Source organism: Oryzias latipes, chromosome 4 (assembly GCF_053564925.1).
Source record: "Oryzias latipes strain Hd-rR chromosome 4, Olatipes_Hd-rR_3.1".
NCBI lineage: Eukaryota > Metazoa > Chordata > Actinopteri > Beloniformes > Adrianichthyidae > Oryzias > Oryzias latipes.
The window spans coordinates 16770829-16790576 of record NC_136240.1 but is presented as its reverse complement, the minus strand read 5'-3'; the positions used below and the strand labels follow the sequence as shown (position 1 = coordinate 16790576).

At 41.9% G+C, this 19748-nt stretch overlaps 1 protein-coding gene across 4 annotated transcripts; it reads right to left on the bottom strand.

Moving 5' to 3' along the window:
- Window positions 1–5: 5 nt before the first annotated feature.
- On the bottom strand, window positions 6–19351 carry crb1 (crumbs cell polarity complex component 1). Of its 4 annotated transcripts, XM_078945878.1 has the most exons (14): window positions 19141–19351; window positions 16082–16318; window positions 15073–15268; window positions 14717–14856; window positions 14447–14629; window positions 12082–13044; window positions 10711–11261; window positions 10397–10562; window positions 8667–9618; window positions 8050–8094; window positions 7356–7478; window positions 5397–5523; window positions 2354–2588; window positions 6–2254 (listed from the first exon to the last, which is right to left on the bottom strand). In XM_078945878.1, the coding sequence occupies exons 1-13, from the start codon at window positions 19214–19216 to the stop codon at window positions 2373–2375; spliced, it is 3975 nt and encodes a 1324-aa protein (XP_078802004.1). In that variant the 5' UTR covers window positions 19217–19351; the 3' UTR covers window positions 6–2254; window positions 2354–2372. The 4 variants fall into 4 exon arrangements, with proteins under 4 accessions (XP_078802004.1, XP_011472343.1, XP_078802005.1 ...); XM_011474041.4 differs by lacking the exon at window positions 2354–2588 and having other exon boundaries at window positions 1849–2254; XM_078945879.1 differs by lacking the exons at window positions 2354–2588; window positions 14447–14629 and having other exon boundaries at window positions 1849–2254.
- Between the last annotated feature and the right edge of the window lie 397 nt (window positions 19352–19748).

Below are 19748 nucleotides of genomic sequence, written 5' to 3'. Positions count from 1 at the left end.
CCCTGGACTTTTTGTTGGTTTTTATTTCGCCACAATATATTTTTAGTATACCGGTAAACTAAAAAGTTCAAAATGTTATTTTTCAACAGCAATGCTTTCACAAGAATATAACATTTATACTTTTGTAAATTCAACATATATTTTTAGATTGTTTTTAAAAGAACATTTTTTTACAAAACCAGTTTAGGGTATTTTGTTGCAAGGTCTTGTGCCAGTTTGTTTTTTACGATTTGTCATGTCGCTGTTAACAGGCGACGCAAATCCAAGACGCCGCCACCATCCCCGCCACCAGCGTGTTTCACCAAAAAGCAGGATCTGTGTCGTTTCTCAGTATGGAGTCCATCCCTCGCAGAGTTTCACAGATAGCAGAAAACTTTAACATTTATTTTGTACAAAATAAAAATGTCCCCACTTAGTACAACTACATCCCAACTATATACATACAAATTAAATAACATGCAATACCTTTTATTTGGCTTGAAATTTTCTAATCCGTCTTAAATATGAAAAAAAACAACTCAAAACCAGCAACTATTCCTGGCAGCAGCCACGTGGAGAAATTAGGACACCCTGCTTAAATAATCAGCTCTGTCTTTAAAAAAAAACGTTCATACATCAATGTCCAATCATATTTTACAAAGTTTCTAAAAAAAAAAAAAGAAACTGATTTAATGAAATTGAACTAAAACATTACTATTATTCTACTCAGAAAAAACAGATCTGAACACAAATTTTAATATAACTATTAACTATTTAACTATTTTAATGGAGGTCAAAGTTTGGACCTCCTGCCTCATATTAGCTATTTTTGCCCCTTTGGCTAAAATTGCGTTATTGAGACACTTTTTTTGTGTGGCATCTATCAATCCCTTAACCCTTGTGCTATCCTAGGCACTTTAACATTGGGAGTTGGGTCATCTAGACCCACTAGACAGTGGTCTGAACCTTTTTTCTTCAATGATTTGTGATCTTCACTGGTGTCCATGGATTACATGAAGTCTTTCCACCTTTATCCACCTTTGTCATGGTAGGGAGAACACGTCATTGTAAGGGTGGGGTCATTTAAGATAGCATTAAGGTTAAATGTGCCATAAGTGTCTAAACTTAAACAGAAAATACAATCTTTTGAAACTACATTTCGTAGAAAGCTTAAAAATTGTTCTGTCGACTTATCTCACTCAGTGATGTTCCAAGTAATATTAAATGTGTATGTATCCAAACATGTGGGAAAATATACAGGCTTTCAATGGGTGTCCTAATTTTTCCCCATGACTGTATGCACTTAAAATAATATCCGTCTCTTCTGCAAACACATTTTGATTTGCTAAACTCCACTTCTAAATTAAATTATTTTTTAACCTTGGAACTTGCTGGCTGGAGAATGGCACCATAATTAGGGAAATGCAGTATATTGAAGAAGAAAAAAACTTAAATTTACAGACATCCATCAAAATCTATATGTTCTTTATGTTAAAATCCTATAAGATAATCTAGGTTAAAAAGATATTTTTTATAATGAATTGGTGTTCATTTAAGAGCTGCTTGGTTGAGGTTAAAGGCTCATTTGCACTCGAACAAGCTAAGAAAGAAGAGGTCAAAATCCTTGATTCAAAACTCAATTAGTTGTTTTTATGGGTTCTTATCTGCAGTAAAAATCAATTTCAGGGTTGATCATTTCGATTATTATCAGTTTTCTAAACCTTCTTTTTGATTTTTTTGGTCTCTGACATGAATTAAAAAGCGATGTCAATTATTTCACCTGTATTACTGTGTATTGGTTTAAGTAAAAAAAATAAATAAAAGAACAGATTTTTACTTGAAACTTCATGAAAATGTGTCTGTGTTTTTATCCCTTCAGCACCCTCTGGTTCCTACATCTAACAGCTGCAACACGAAACCAGAATATCACAGGGAGACATTCACATTTGCACAAAACGATGAGTCTGAGGGAAAACAGACGTAGTTCTGCCCCAAGTGAGCCATCTACTTTCACCTTCATGTTCTTTCTTTTCCCCAGATTGTTATCCAGAGTGTTTTAAATCAGTCTCTCCATGGGTGGAGGCTGGCTGATGCTCCACATCTCCAGCCGGGACCCGTCTTTCTCTTGCCTGCTGGGACTGTAGGTGCCGTGGGTGGCGCGCCGATTTAGCGCCATCATTAAGCCGACGGAGGTCACGCCGAGAACCAACAGCAGGATAACAGACACCAAACTGATGGGCAGCAAGAGGTCAGAGGTCAAACCCTCTAAGGACAGCTGGAAGGAAAAAGCCAGAGGGATCACATGTGATTCATGGAAAATTACAAAGAAAGCTGAAGTCAAAAAAGATCACAGCTTTTCTTCTCACACACACACTTCTCCTGACTGCTTAAAGTTACACCAGGCGCTCCACGCGCTCTGCCAAAGTGCTGATGGATGTGTTTCCCAGCTCAGCCTGGAGCTGCCGTGGCCTGAAAGCTCCCTCCGTATGCTGCCTCTCTCGCAGTTTGGCCGCAGTCAGTGCCAGCCCCAGAATCGCCACTATCGCCAAGCCAACCAAACACGGTGCCAGCACCGCAGCCACCCGCGAGCTGTCTGGAGCACGCTCCATCTGTGAAGGATCACACACAAACACACACACAGCCAAGATGCCGCCGGATGATCCCATCAGAACGCGCTCAACAAACACATTCTCACTATCAAAACCCCCACAAACACAAGCACTGCTCCTCTAAGGCATGAAACGGAGCAGCTTTTTACGTCAAGTGTCTGATTCGTACCCAGCATTCATAGTTTACTTACAGCCTTTTGATCCACACACACATACAAGCACCTCCACCGCCACAGCATCCTGCGCAGAACCACCCACAACCCCGTCACCAATCAATCAGTCAAGCAGAATCAAAGCTTCCAACAGTGGCAGCTGAGTGATTGCTAACTTTCGTTAACCAGCAGCAGAAAACAGGGCAGCACTTACGTTTGTGGTTACCGTTGGTGTGATAGGTGTGACTCCCTGAGCAGCTGCTACAACAACACAACACATCAGCTCACAGCAGAACAGCCTCTTTGTGACTGAAGCTTTGTGCACTTGTCAGCTTACACAAAAATAATCTCAAAAGTCAGCAAACTTCACACTGAGCAATCAACATAATTCTAATTTAAAACACAACCATCCGTATCCTGGGGCGGAAAAGAACTCACGCGTGATGCTGTAGACATTAGAGTTTCTCTCCCTCGCTACAACTTCTTTGTTGACTCTTGGAAAGTGCTTACCTGTCAGAGCAGCACAGGCTGTCAGAGGGAGTGTGACACAAGCGAGCCGGAGCAGCCTGCAGCCAGGACCTGCCATCAGTCACTGACTGCCACACACAGACACAGAGATGTCTAACTAACCAGTCTCTGAGGTACACAGCCAGGCCGCCCTGAAGCCTCTGCAGAGCAGCGACACGCAGAGACTGCAGCGATGCTTCCCTGCTGTCAGCACTATCAACCTGCTCTGTGTGTGTGCCTGCCAGATAAGCTGCCCTCATACGTTTCTGTGAAGCAGTCTGAACTTCTGTGAATGCCACCAGCTCTCTGCTGAAACTGCATTTCAGTACCAGATGCTGTTTTTTTTTCCTTTTTTTTGCTGGCAAAGCACAAGTCTTCCTCGCTTCTCGCTTCTCCCACTCTCAAAGGATGGCCACATCAGTGCCAGCACAGAGAAACTGCTTCCCATTTCCATCCCCGGTTTCCTCGTCGCTAAGGCTACCTTTGCCTGGAAATGTGCAGGACACACACAGAAAAATGGGATCCAACTTTAAAAAATGTAGAATAGAAGCTAACCTAAAAACTCAAAAGTAAAGGAACAACACTCAGATTTTCAAAATCGGATTTCATCTGAGAGATGTGTGTGCATGCTTGTGTTTGTGAACCTGGGCTATTCTGGGATTTCCGTCTTATTAAAGCAGATTAGGCGTTTAAGTGCGCTGTCATAGGATTCACCTGACTCTGGTTTAGAAGAGCCGTGCCCAATCTGGAACCATATTTGAAATAAATGCTGACAGGACATAAGTTAAAGAGTAATTAGGGCAGAAAAGAGTGAAGTGAGAGACATTCAATGAGGACAGACAACAAATCAAGGCTGATTCGTTTTTATTTGACAGAGACAAAGAGACAGAACACACTTGACTCAAAGATATGACGAAGAAAATCAAACAGGAGGTTACACTCAGAATGAAAGACAAACAAAAACAAACATGGAGCCTGTCAATATAGCCATACTGTTGAAGTGCAGGGGTTCAGTGTTGACCAGAGGAGAACCACGAGCGGTACTGTTCAAGCAGAGCCTGTTAGAGTTTAGGCTAAAAATATCTTTGGCTCAGGCAGGAGGATTTAGAGAGAACTTTCTTCTTTGGTACAAAACAACACAGAAGTCAGTCTCTGCACTGCTCTGAACGCACTTCAAAAAAGAGTAAGACATCTAGGTGCCTCTAGGTGCTTTTGTGGCTACACTCTGTTTCAAAATTCACATTTCATCCATATGCAGTCAGTGGATCACTTTATAAATAAACCTGATTTCATAACTTTCCCCAGCTCCAAAAAACATCTCCCTGAGGAGGTATAAACCTCAAATACTTTAATATTATTTAACTAACAGATTTAAAAGTGTTAAACTTTCAGTTTAATTGTGTAAATGTTCCTCTACCAATATTTAAGGAAGCCCTTACGGGTTCGTAATTTTGGAATGTTGCAGGTGTAAAAAAATTAATAAAAGGTTGTCCCTTTTTTTGGGGGGGGGGGGGGGGGGGGGGGGGGGGGGGTTGGTTGTTTTTTTATAGTTAAATGCAGGATGAAAAGCAGAAGTGCCATGATACACAAAATAAATAATGCCTAAACAAAAAGTAATGAAAAACTCAAAAAAATGAATGCAACACTTTTGATTTCCAGACTACTGCGTGGACAGATTGAGATTGTGAAATTAAATGTTGGTTTATACAATCTTCAACAGTAACTGGCTTTTCTCTAGTGCAATGTGTGCAACACCTGTCTTTTTACTTGTTAATATAATACCTCTTAGATAAAGTGCTTCCGATTAGAAAAAGGTTTCATTTAAGGCACAGACTGCTCTCTAACTGGACCTATAACCACAGAAATCCCCAATTTCTTGTGTTTTTGTTGCAAACAGCTGTTCTTGTACTTTTTTAAGGGAAATGCAGGCTGCTGACATGAGAGATTGACCAAACCTGAAGTAAAATGAGCAGTTAAACCTCCAATTCCTGCTCTAAATCCAAAATCCCAAACACACACAAACACACAGTCAGTCATTTGCTCCCCAGTCCACCTCAGGCTCATCGTCCAGCCTGAGGATGAGGTACGACAGCAGCTGGAAGAGGTTCTGCCACAGTAGCACAGCTACATAAAAGTAAATGTCGCTTACATCCGTCTGGCACATGTCTCCAGCGAAGCTCATGTCGCACACACACACAAACTTGTTGATGAGGTTGCGGCAGTAGCCTCCGTTCATGCAGGGGTTAGAATTGCACTCATCCACCTCCTGCTCGCACCTGCAGACACAAAAGCACAAAGCCGTCACAGGGAGATAGAAGTGACCGCTCCATTGCTTCACAATTCACACAACATTTGTGAGCTATTTTTCCCTGAAAAAGTGTTTCCATTTCAATAACTTGTCAAAGTCAAGAAACACAAAAAGGAGGCAAAGATTTATAGGACAAATGAGACGAGCATTCAAGAAATTTAAACGAAAGGAAAGTCAAGTGTTTTGTAACATCCCAGTTAAAAAATGCATTTTTGCCCACCAATAATAAAAATAGATAAACTTGGAAAAGGTTGATAAAACTGATGCAGAATCACTGATTTTTTTTCTTTTATTTGCACTTTTGGGTTGGAAGTCGATGGTTATTTTAGTCAGGTCTAATTTAGCACACCTGAAGACAGCATGTCTTCTCCCTCACAGAGATGTTAGATGCTTGCCTACCAGAAAATGTTCACTGTGAGGAGCAAAATTGGCTACCAAACCCACAAACCGCTTAGCTGCAAGAATTTGTGAGTAGAACTTCATTCCTAAAGGATTATAGGCAGAGTTGGTTTTAAGGATGATGTTTCATACTCCTAATTTTAAAAAAAATAATAAGACTGTTAAGCAGATTTCCTTTGCAAAGATTCCTCTAAAATAAAGAGTTTATGTAATCAACAGGTTCATTTTGCACACAGACACGTGATCTTGCAAGCTGAGCCGAGTCGCGCAGGATTGTTTTTGAATGGGAAACCCTGGGTGCTGTGATTGTTGCAACCAATCACAGGCGAGGCGCTCGCAAGTCCAGGTAGGTGCAAAGGTTTGGTTAAGACCATTGACCGTAAATGAAAACTGGTCTGAGTGACCCCTACTCCCTAGCGTTCCAAGTAGAAAGTACCCACCGGTTCTAAAAAGCCAAAATTCCATAGACTTCTATTGAGAAATAAACAGCTAATACTCAGTCATTGTATTGTTTTGTCAGAATAACCATTCTTGCTCTGCTAACTTTTTTAACATGTTCTGATCTTAACTCTTTTATATATTGTTTTCTGTAATGCAAGTTATTAATGTGTTAAACTGGCCAATCAGATGCTTCAGTAAAAATATGTGGTCCCACATTTGACCGTCCAAACGTTTGACAGATTCTCCTGAGCCCGCTCAGTTGGTGGCGTTGGTGGGCTCTCTCCTGATTTTCCAGTGTAGTTGCCATAGCAACGATGACTTAGATCGACTTGGACCAATCATTGGCATTTGTAGCGCAAAAAAATGGCAACTGAATTGACTTAATTTGGTTGGAGCTGGTAGGTAAGGTGAAGGACTGACATGCAGGAAACCAGGGTTTGATTCCCTGGCGGAATGAACAAGCAATTGATTGAGCAGTTAACACCACCCAGTCCTTGCCCTTGGGCAAGACCCTTAACGCTACTGCCTACCAGCATGAATGTACATGACTGATCCCGGTGATAGGCGCGAACTGGCAGCCACACCTCTACCATTATCACGTGTCGCAACTCTCACATACAGTTAATGGTCAATGCCAACCGCTGAGAAACTCTAGTTAAAGAACACGTGTGAATTGTGAGGTGATTTGCTGTGGCAACCCCCAGAAAAAGGCAGCAGCCAAAAGGGAAAAACGTGTTTGTACTGCAGTTTAGATAACGTTTGTGGAAATGGGCTTTGAAAGTGATACATTTTCCCCCCTATAACAAGCTAAAAATATTTCCATGTCTAGAAGTCAAATTCATTTGTGCCTTTGTCTGTTAAAACTTTCTTCACAAGTGTGCTTTTTGAGTGTGATTTTATTTCTTTCACATTGTTTTGCTCATTTTTATTAAACAACAGTGATGTTCATTTTCTTTTTACCGATGGCCGATGAAGCCCGGTAGACAGTCGCAGGAGAGCTCCCGGTCAGTACAGTTGCCTCCGTTGAAGCAAGTGTAATTTCTGGTGTCATCGCCACACACAGACACGGGCAGCTTGGGCCGTCTGTTGGAGAACCATCACATGGATAAGAGCACAAAAACATCCTTTTTCAACTGAATTAGGTATTTCTTCATGGCTAACTTTTTTTTCTTCCGGAAGCAGGAGAATTAACTAAACGGGGACTACTTTGTTCAATCTCCTGCTGCAGGGACGAAGAGGCTTAGGAGGCGACCACGATAATATGATTAATGACCTCTGACCAACAACAGCAGGATGTTAAGTCATGTGCAAGAATAAGGAGGCAAGCTGATAGTCTTTAGTTGCACAGGGAATGGCAGCTTTGTTTGTTAGAAACTTTCTATGTTAGTTTTTGTAAAAATACACTCTTATTTTTAAAAGTGCACAATTTTAGTGGATGGAAGTCATTCCGAACCACAGCTGTCACTCATCTGAAAAGGTGCTATGCTGGTTTCACAACAAACATCGTCAAAAGACGTGTTAATATTTGCTTTTCTTGGCATTTTGTTGCACTCGGTTGTACAAAAGAACGGGAGGATTCCTACATGACAATTGAGAGACGAATATCTAACAGGAAGCAAACACCTGGGAACACTTGGGAAACCAAAAAACTCACACATTTTTGACAACGATGTACCATGGAACTTCTTCAACGCGTTCACTGCAAAGGCAACAGAGAGAAAAAGATGGTGAGAGCGAGAAGAAAGACACAGAAAACAAGAGAGGGAGACAAAGACAAGTCAGCTTGATGGAAGTTCCCGGTAAAAGGAGATCGCTTGACTCGTGCCTTGTTTGTGTGAGACGCTTGCAAAAGGTTTACCATGTGCAAAAGAGGCAAAATGCAAGAGGCTGTGTGTTTACAGGATAAATGGTTGGAGGCGTTCCCCTGCTGGTTCTCAGAGGCAAACAGCAGATGACAGGGAGAAACCAGCGCTGAGGCAGAGAGCCTCAGTAGTGAGACGCCACAGCAGACTGAGGCCTTTTCTGGCTGACACTAGAATAGCAACAGCTTCTAAAACCCTCCATGCAACAGAGGTTGAAACGCTGAACAGAGGCAGAGATGTGGAGACATTTACAATGAAGGCCGTGTGTTGCAGCCACTTTTATTTGTGTTTGCTCTTTCTGCTCATTCCATAGAAAAAATAGAGACATTTTTGTAGCATTAAAAACACTTGTGATTTCTGTGATTATTTAAACGTTCTCATGCTTTCATTCAAAAGGCTGATCACTTACTTGCAGAAGGAACCGGTGTAGTTCTCAGGGCAGAGGCAGGCGTATCTTTCTGGGCCGTGCAGACAGGTACCTCCGTGGGCACACAGGTGGTTTTCGCACATGTCAGTCTCCACTTCACAGTTCACACCTGTGTAACCGAGCTCGCAGGTGCACTCATAGGTCATGCCGTTGACGCTGCAGTTGCCATGGATGCAGGGATTTGAAGCACAAGTGTCAATAAAGACGTCACAGCGTCTTCCAACCCATCCTCCTGCGCAGCTGCAGTTGTAAGTGTTGAAGAGGTCCTGACACTCGCCGTTGTTCAGGCATGGGTTGGGTTCGCACACGGAGGCTCCACGGCAACCCACCAAGGGACGGTGCGCCGACGTTTGGATAAACTGTTCCTCCTGCAGGCGCGGCAGGTTAACATTGTAGGAGCTGAAATAAGGCAAGGCGATGCCGCCCACCTCCACGGTGTTCAGACAACCAGCTAGGGACCAGCCGGTATCAGGGGCCAAGCCCCCCAGGAAGATGTCCACTTCCTGTCTGATGAAGTTCAAGTTGCCGCCACGGCTCCTGGAGAAACTAGCCTCATCTATTTCTTCATCCAGCACCAATGTCCAGCGGGACGACTGCTCCCACGGTGCCGTCATAAACAAATGGACGGTGTGCCACTCCCCATCACTTACACTCCTCCTGCTGCTCAAACTGACAACCGACAGACTCTCCTCCCCCTCGTGCTCCTTCTCTACCTCGCCGTCACCTGCATAGGTGCTTTGAAGCTCCATGACGAGGATGCTATCCTGGATAGAGACCATGATGAAGGACGAGTTCTTCTCTGCGTGCAGGATGGCAGCATTACGCTTCCGCGTGCGCAGGTTGAAGGACAGGCTGGTCAGGTTGCGGGAGATGTGGCCATTTCCCCGGTATGACAACACAGTGCTGTTATTCAGGAAGGTTGCATTGGTGTAACCTATAAAACCATAAAAACATTATGAATCACCAACATCTGCACTTTTTTGCCTGGAAAATACAATTCAGAATATACACAATTGAATACATTTCTTAAAAGCAATAAAAAATAAATAAACAATGGAAATTAAAAAATGTATGAATATCCCAAATATTTACATACATGTATTTAATTGTTCAACTAATTTGTTGATTTGGAAAATGCACTATTGAATATATTTTTATTGTAAAACTTTTGTGAAAGTTGGTCAGACACCATCTAACATGTTTTGAGCTGCAAACAATAAACTTCTGAATTTCCTCCACATTTATGGCTCACTTCACAATAAAAAACAGCTTTAATTTGAAAAAAAAACTGTTCAGTTGCATGGGGTTGAATAGGTTGGCAGAAATGGAAACCGTAGTTAGGCTAAATAGTTCTAATAGAACAAATGAGAGATTCAGGATTTTAAAAATAGACTAAACTGACCTCATCCTAACCTTACTTTCCAGATCAGATAGTCTGAGGGAAGCTTGAGGGGGTTATGTAAACAAAAATCTGGTACCATACAAGCAGGAGCCAATCAGGGACATAATGGGTTTATTACATGAAAGGTTAGGTAAGATATATTTACTGTAAGATTAGGGACTGAAGTCTTAACTAAAATCACTAAGAAGAAATCTTTTTCTTACTTCACAACTAACTGGTTTTGTAACTGGCTTAAATAGCTTTCCTTTCATTTGAAATTTGACCTGAAAACATCTCAGCGTGCGACTGCCTCAATCTGGGGGTGACCTACATTCATATCCCTTTTGGAGCATCCTGCACTCTGCATCTGCGGGGCAAGGTGACAGCTCGCACCACTTCACGATCTCGCAGTGCCGCCCTGTTGTGCCGGGCGGGCAGGTGCAGGTGAAGTCGTCCCACATGGAGAAGCACATCCCACCATTAAGACATGGATTTCTCTGAGAAGTCAAACAAAACAAGGCTTAACTTAAAAGTGCACAGAATTGATGTAAATGTTTCTGATTCATTTTCATTTTAAAAATGTTTCTTTTGACTGGATATTTCGCACTTCCATACATTATTCATATCAGCAGCGTCTTGACTCACACTGCAGGTGTTGTCTCCAGAGCAACCAGCAGTCACGTTCTCCATGAGCTCCAGAGGATAGGATCTCACTGAGGCGCTGAGTCCAAAGAACTGCAGCCTCCTGTCATTGATTCTTAAATCCTGCACACAGCCTTTAAAATATCCACCAAACAGTGGAGTGGTTGTCCTCTCCGGCAAGCCTCCCACATATGCAGCATCTCCGGCCTTGGCACTGACAGTGCTTACTTCCACCTCTCCCTGTTTCTCACCCGCTACAAACAACGTCATCCGATTCTCCTCCACCTCCACATTCACAAAGTGAACTTCTCCGTCGTGAAGAGCAGCCTCTGCCTTTAGGCCCTTGGAGTTATGGAGCTTCACTGTGACCCTGCCGTCCTCAAGCCACAGATGCAGGTACTGGATGCTGCTGTTGGTCAACGCCAGCAAGAGTCCATTGTGCTTCCTTGTGCGCACGAACAGCGAGAGGGAGAAGTTCTGACCCAGATCATCAGTGATGGTGAACGCTGCGTAACTGTGAGAGTCCTCGTTCCCAAAGCGAGCGGGCACATGCTCTGCAAAAACAAGAAGCAACGTTTTATTTTTCTTCACTTGTCGCAAGTAAAAGACGGATTCAGACATAAAAATATAGTCAAGCTTAGATTTGTAAACTCTAATAAGGTTTTTCAAAAGGCACAAAACATCACCTTCATATATTATCCTTTTTTTGTGCTGTCAGTAGAATATTTCTTTCCTGTAGAATTTCATGTGTGCCACATATGCTGATCTGTTCTAAAGACCAGGAACAGGAAACTGCAGGAGCCTCCAGCCCTCATGAACTGAATTCTCTCTGTCTGCTGTCAGCATTTTCCGCTGAGGGCTGGTCGTCTTTACTAGACAGGGAAACCACACAGCAAAAACAAACTTGAGCAAAGGTGCTAATGTCGTATAATACCTTTTCTAAATTGCATTCATTATGGTGTTGGAATTGTGTTTCATTTGAATGTTCATGCATAGAAAATAATTGCAAATACTGGTCCTGATTAAAACCTTAGGACTAGAAGTGACTTGTTGCAGCTGCTGTTTGTCAGTGAAAGATTTCTTCACATGATCTGATTATTTCAAAAATAGAATCCCTCACATCCTTAATCCAGAACGTCAGATAAGAGGATCTCTGCGGCTGAGTCTTCACTGTGGCTTTTGACTGACTTAATCTTTGCCTTTTTGTACATACAGATTAGCAGCTGAAAATGTTATCTAATTACTCATTTGAAATGTCTGCAGGGCCCCTTTTATACCTGGCTTGGCTTGAAGCTTTGATCAAGTTTAATGAATTATCAAATGTAATGCGAAACTGTACGGATTTCGTTGGATCCTCTGCGTTTATAGACATACCCTCCTCGCAGTCGTGCCCCTCGTGAGGCCTTGGACACTGACATTGGTAGCTCTGCCACAGGTTCACACACTTCCCTCTGTTTTGGCACGGCACTTCCTGGCAGCGGTCCCTGTGGCTGCATCCTGGAAACACATTAACTGCGGAGTCACTCAACCATTCCTCGGGAACAACGAGCTGCCAGTCCACAAACACATCCCGCATGCATCCAATAAATGCGGGAGATGTGGAAGGCCCACTGGGGCCATTCGGGTCCTCAGCTGTTCCTCCAATAAAAGTGTTCTGAGGAGATGCCACAAGCCCCACCAGGGTGCTTTCAACTGTGACCACTTTGTAGCACAACTGGCTCCCACAGATCCCAGCATCATCGAGCTCAAGGCTGAGTACCCAGTTCATGAGCACAGCCTTAACAGTGTGCCATTCTCCATCTGTGACGTTTTGCGGGAGCTCCAAAACTTGGCTTTGGTTTTCTGCTTCAGCCCCCGCCGAAGCTTCCTTCCTCAGAGTAAGCTGCAGCAGTCCTGCGTCCAGCTCCAAGCTCAACAGCAGCCCCCCAGTGTTTCTCTGGAACAACAGCGCTCGCAGCAAAACAGTCTTGAAGCTCAGGGTGATGTTGCAGGCAACTTCTGCATCCACCAGGGGATTTTGCAAGAGCAAGTAACCACTGCGCTCAAAGGAAAAGGTGGTGGGGGTCTTACAAAGAGGCCCGGTGAACCCAGGTGCACAGGAGCATGTGTACCCGTGAGTCCCACCCAGCAGGAAAGGCGAGCAGGAGCCTTGGTTCTGGCATTCGTGGCCCTCACATCCCACTAACTGCACGTTGCAGTCCACACCTCCATACAGGCTGCCTCCGTCACTTTGATGGAGGCAGTGACATATGTAGCTTTCTTCATGGGTCTCACATCTCCCCCCATTCTGGCAGGGGTTGGGCTCACAGCGGTTTATCTCCTCCTGGCAGAAGGAACCTGTCAGCACAAGAAAATGTATATTTTCAGCAGAAATTCCAAAACATTAAAGCTCTCAAACACCTTTTTAGTATTAGTTTTGTCTTATTTTGCTTTTCAAAATAGTCATTCTAGTAAATATAAGTAACTACAAATATATTTTAACTCTTTTATTTATTTTTAACAGAGATCATTATATCAGAACGTCAAATTATGTAACATTGTTTTTAATGTTCATTCACATTTCACACCATTCATAATCTTTGAGTTGTAAAATCTAACTAGCGAAAATATTTCAACTTTAAAATCTGATTTAAAGAATTGGTGTTTCTGTTGTCAGAGAGTAGAGTTAACAGAAAATAAAGAAGGCCTGTTATGTAACAACGTGACTAAATCTGTTTACACAAAACAAAATGTGTTACCTGTTCCAAGCAACAAAATCCACAAAGTCCATGGTGCAGGTGTCCACATCATGCTGCTGTTTGTGCCCCCAGAATCACCCCAAACATCTCTGACTGCACCATATTAGTTTGTTTGTCGTGGCCGTCCAAGCCAGGGCGCTCTCATTGTGTACTTCTACAGAGGACATAAGGCTGAACAGCTCCAGTCAGGAGACCAGCAAAGCCAGATCCCAGGGATTAAGCTAATGCTATTTAGCCACCTTACTGAGTCAGTGCCACTGCAAACGGCGGAGAGTCGATTTTTAGAACACAATTCTCAGCAGGTGACAGCTCACACCCGCCTAAACGGCTGGAATATGTGTTTGGGTAAATAGAATTTAAACATTTTACAAATGAGGAGAGGTTTGATGTTTCTACAACATCTATTTCCCTAGAAAATCAGAAATATTTGTATATGTTTGCATTGTATTGGTTGCAAAATCCTTTAAGTAAAGGAATTTATGTAGAAAAAACCCACAGAAGCTGATTTACATTGTTTTGACTAATAAATGGAAAGGTCATTGTGTTCTATGAACTGATAAAAGCCATAATGACTTAATTCATAATAAACCATACAACTTTATTACAAAAAAGGATAAAGGTTAAATATTTCCACATTATATCTCTAGGTTGCTCATAGTTTTTCTTCTGCACATTATCCTTATTTTCATTTAAAGTTACCTTGCTCTCAGCTCTCATTTAAATTGTAGTGAGTTTTCCAATTAAGTTAAAAATTCCCTTTTAAGGAACAACTTATGACCACTGTCCAAGGTGCTGATTTAAGCTCTTGCTTGTTAGACATACATAGCCAGTTGATAGCACTGCTATATTTATTATGATCAAATGTTACAACTGACCACATGCTTGCTTTTTTCTATATTACAAAAGCACCTTTATTTAGATTAACACTCTGAAATGCTATTGTTTTGCTGTTCTGTAAGAGATGTTCTGTATCAATGTGTCCTTTTTTTTTAATGAGTTACCTGTCATTCCAGGAGGGCAGCTACAGATATACCCTGCAGCTTGACGCTGGTCAAAGTGTTGCGGTAACAGAGGCTCGCTGCCGTATAGTGCCTGCCATGACCTCTCAATGCATCTGCCACCGTGCATGCAAGGACTGCTGCTGCACTCTGGGATGTCTATCTCACAGTGCTGCCCTTCAAATCCTCAAATGAAAAATTTGATTCTAAATATGACTGAAAGGTCTAAAGTTTGTTATGATATTTTGCTTTGAAAAAAATCACATCACTTACCAGGCAGGCATTCACAGGTGTAGTTACCCTGGTTGTCCTTACAGGTGGCGCTGTTAAAGCAGGGTTGAAGGGAGCAGGGCAGTCGTGGTATCTCACAGTGTGGACCAGTAAAGGCTGTGTATGAGCAGTCACACCTGTACCTGAAAGAGCAAGGTTTTTGATCTTAAATAGCACTTTTCTAAATTCTTTAATCCAAAACCAAACTGCTGTTATTTCTCCTCAAAAAGATTTTTTTAGGGTTACATTTGTAAATAAATTCAGTTTTTGGGGAGAAAATATACACAGTGCAATTTAACTATTTTTCTTTTCCTTTTCCCCTGTGCTTTATTTTGTAGAGACTGGGCCGGGCTACTCACTCATTCACCCCGTCTAAACACTGAGCCCCATTTTGGCACGGCTGCTCCTGGCACTCATCTATGTTGATTTCACACTGGCGTCCTTGGAAACCAGGAAGACAGGTGCACATGAAGCCCCCAGCACTGTTGTGGCAACGGCCACCATGGCGACATGGCAATGAATGACAACCGTCAATCTGAACCTCACAAGTGGTGCCTGTAAGGATCAAAGCAGTACAGATGTCAAAAGCCCATGAGGGCATAAGGTGGAAAAGGAAAAAGCTTTTTTGTGCACTAGCTGTGATCATGATCAGGATTGATCTTTTTCAACACTGAAGCTTTTCTCTGCAGCTGTTTGTCCTTCAAAATGTTGTGTTGTGATAGATACTCTGCACTCTCCAAAAACGTAAGAGGAACATTGTTTAAAATTTTTTTTATTCCTGCTCTGATCTTTTTTTGATCGATTTTAAAACGTTCTCAGTTGACTTTTAATTATGATTATGCTGTATTTGGCCAAAATAAAAATAAAAAAACTGTCATTTTCTAGGACATAGCTTCTGCAGAGCAGCAGTAGAGAATTCTTTAGAAATTTACCTCTGAGTTGTGGGTGGGACTGTTGGTGTGAGGTAAGCCCGACCCTAATTCCCATAGTCCCTTTGTTTACATGCTCTCCTGCTAGCTAACAGCCCCTCACAACCCCAACCTGTCATTACCACTGCAACAAAAATGGCGAGCAATATTTAAGCTATCCAGCCGCAGAGTTTTGAGGCAGATGACAGCTCAGATGAGGGAAAAAGAAGACGTACATGGATCTACTTTTCAAGGGGATGCATCAGGGTAGAGTAGAACAGAGTTTGTGTCTTGCAATAGTAACTTTGAATTCACTCCTACAAGCTTTTTCCAAGTGAATTTTCGTCTAGTCCTGATTCACGATTTGAATAAAGAAATATTCAAAAATCATTTTACAATGACTCCTTAAATTTGAACATGAGTTTTTTTAAACACTGTTTCTTCATAAAACCTCACTCACCAGTAAATCCAGGAGGACACAGACACGAAAATCTTCCAACTTTGTCCACGCAGGTTCCTGCGTTCCTGCAGGGCTGCGAAACACACTCGTTGACATCTATCTGGCAGTTTGCACCCTGGAAACCTGGCACACAATAACAAGAGTGGCCATCTGCACGGCTTCTGCATATGGCCTGGTTTTGACATGGGTTTGGAGAGCAATGGTCCACAACTGGAGGTAATGTCTCTGGAGATGCACCTGGGCACACATAAAAACACATTTTGATTAATTTATCTCATATTTGTAGATGTGATATAATCTGGAGGGGGTCAGATCGTGAGGTTGGAATGAGCCCTCAGGCTGGAACTGCCCTCAGGCTCACTCCTAGATGACAGTCTCTGAGCATTTGCCCTGCTGTCATGCCAAATACTTCCTTTGAGATTTTTACATTGACAAATATGAAAAAGACATTTCCGTTGTTTTTTTTTTTAAACCCACTTTAAAAAGGCCAGTTTCCATAGGAAATTATTACAATTTAATCCTTTTTATTTTTTTAAGGATTTGAGAGACCCATAATAAAATGTGATGGTTTTTGCTAAGTTTCAATAGTTGGTATCTAACCACACCATCTTCTTAACAACCCTGTCATAAAGCACTGCCTCTGTGCATGTCAACAAATTGCATTTCTCCTTTCAACTACAGCAGAAGTTGTCAGGATGTATTGACCAATGCTGTGAATGAGTTGAATTTCTTTGTACCAGATCCTTAGTGGGGAAAAATTAGGAGACAGTGGTTTGATGACATTACTTAAGACTAAAATTAGAGTCACATTTATATGGGTGAAAATGGCTTGCAGCAGATGCTTAACAGCTGACCAGCCCTTATCTTTACTGATGATGAGCTTTAAGGTTCAAGCGGAGGAGAAGTTCCATAAAACACAAAGACTGGAGCAATTACTGGGAGAAGAAGAAGAATAAAGAAAAATGGAGCGACTTCATTTTGAGCGCGCTGTCAAGTTTGCACACATTTTGAACATACAAGCGTTTAGTAAGTCGAGCTCGTGGTGTTTTATAACAGTGTGTGCATCCTCCACATTGTTTTAGTAACCATGCTTGGCCCTTTGACATTGAGGGCACCTGGGCAGGGGGCATATTGCCTTGAAGTCCCACTTTGATCATCTTTTTATTTACTGCAATCCCCGTAGTCTTTTGATTATAATTAAGCTGTTTTTAGCTAAAATCAAAAAGACCTGTGTTGTTTTCTAGGACATAGTTTCTGCAGAGTGGCAGGAGTTCATTGGAAATTCACCTCTGAGTTGCTGGTGGGACTACTTGCATGGAGTAAGCCTACCCTGACTTCCTATAATCCCTTTGTTTACTAATGCTAGCTTACTGTCCCTCACAAGCCCAACCTAACATTACCAGCGCAACAAAAAGGGCAAGCAATTGCTATCCAGCTGTACAGTTTTGAGCCAGATGCCAGCTCAGACAACAACATGCATGAATCTATTTGTCTGCAAGTGGATGTATCGGAATGGAGCCTAGCAGGAATCTTGTGACCTGCCGACTGTAGCACATACATTACAGTTAGAGGCTTTTTCAAATGGCTTTTCTGCATCCGTTCCTGAATCACAACAATTTGAATGAAGAAATACTTAGAAAACGCATTTTTAAGCATATCTTCTTCACATATGTCCTCCATCATGAGAAAAATGTAAAACAAAATCATGAACAATCTGGGCCTGTTTCAGAATTTGTTTGCATTATTTTGTCATTTGTTATACATGAAAGTTGGATGACCTGTTGGGATTTATTAAACAAAATAGTAATTAAAAACGCCGCCATTCAATTGATTTTGTATTCCAGGCAGATGGAAAGAAATCAGCTTGGAGACATTGATCCTCAAAATGCCTGAAATAAGGAAGAACAAGGAGGCTTGATGACAGGAGGAGGCTTCAAATCAGTTAGAGTGTTGCTTCGGTTAGATGACATTTAGACTGCTCCACACTTCTAAGAGGCTTGGAAGGCGTACATGAATATTGAATTCAAGAATGAAAGTGTGTTTTCCATAGTAAGTACAAAAAGGTTAAAAACCAAGAGTCTGATTTTGCAATAAACAATCATTCTCTAAGGGTGCAATCAGGTTGAGAGGCTATGGAGGCATAGTCAGCATAATTACACTCCATCTTCTGCATCTCAGGCCCCAATTATCTGTCGTTGGAGGAGGTCAGTCAAATTTCCCATCAGGCTGCATGAAAATAACAAAGATCTAGGGGTTTAGGGGAGGTGTTCATGACAGGGATTATTAATCACAAACTGGATGAAAACTCACACTGCAGGATCCAACAATATGTATTTTGAATCACCCTTCTTTGCTACTTTAGTATTTCCCTGTCAGGATTAAAGCTCCCATCCCCTCCTGCATCAGGCTCCTTCATGTGCAAATGATTCTCCAGGTCTTTGTTTGGTCCTATCTAAAGCGGCTCCAATGGCTCATGCAGAGCACCTGACTTCTTCTATGCTCTGGTGCAGGATCCTGGTCAGACATGTCTGTTTGCTTGTTTCAGCTGAGATAAGAAGGCCTGTTGTTGTGCTCTTTATGACCCCTTCTTTTACAAACCCCAGCAGTTTTCTCAGCCTTTTCATGGTTCACTATACTGCCCCCCCCCCCCCCCCCCCATTGACAGTTTCCTTTTCAGTCATCATTAGTTTCACTCCTTGAAGAATGTGTATAAATTAATAGAAGCTATGATGACACCACTTAGTAATGTATTTAAAATTCCAAGCATGAACTGGTCAAAATGCAAGTCAAGTGGGTACAACAAAAGCAAAAGGATGGTATCACATTGGGACATTTTTCATTTCATCAAAGGTAAAAACACTATTAGTTTAAAAAATCAATAAACATTGTGTTATTAAAGGTTTAAGGAGACATTTGCACATTTTACATGGAAGTTTTTCTGTACCTAAACTAACTGAAGTTTCTATTCACAAGATTGAAAAAACACTAAAATATAGTATTAAATCTAAAAACAAAAAAGCTCAACTTGGAGGGCAGTAATAAAGGGTTCAATTACTTACCATCTTTCACCAGCAATGACAAAATTAGAGTTGTGCTCGTAAAAATCTGAAAATTACGGCAACAAATGAAATCCATAATCAAGAACAGAGAACATCCTGCTTGCTGTTCTGTGCTCCGCTCATCTCTCCTGCTTCTGTCGGCTCAGCTGCTCTCAAGTCCAGACGCACTTGACGCGCTCTTGTCTTCAGCCTGGAGCGCCATCAGGACCAATGCGGCACCACGCGCCAGATAATTAAGGATGAAGCGTGACTTGGAGCGAATTACGCACGCGCGTTTCAGTACGTACACATTTTTACAGCTAAAAAAAGACAAAACAAAAAATAAACTGGCCCTTTCCTAAACACATTTCAGCACAAAGAGCAAAACATCAATCTTGTACTTTAGAAAATCCTGCGAAGAACGTTTTTTAATCGTGTTTTAATCATAGTATAAACATAAAAACACCCAATACTTTTTGTTGAAAGAAAACATATGTGCACACATGACGTATATTTCCTGTGCCATTTAAAAGGCGCCAGAACCAAATACATAAGTAGAAGACATTTGTCTTTATACTTAGGAAGTATTAACGAGAAGTATCTGCATTATTATGTAATTTATATTCTCG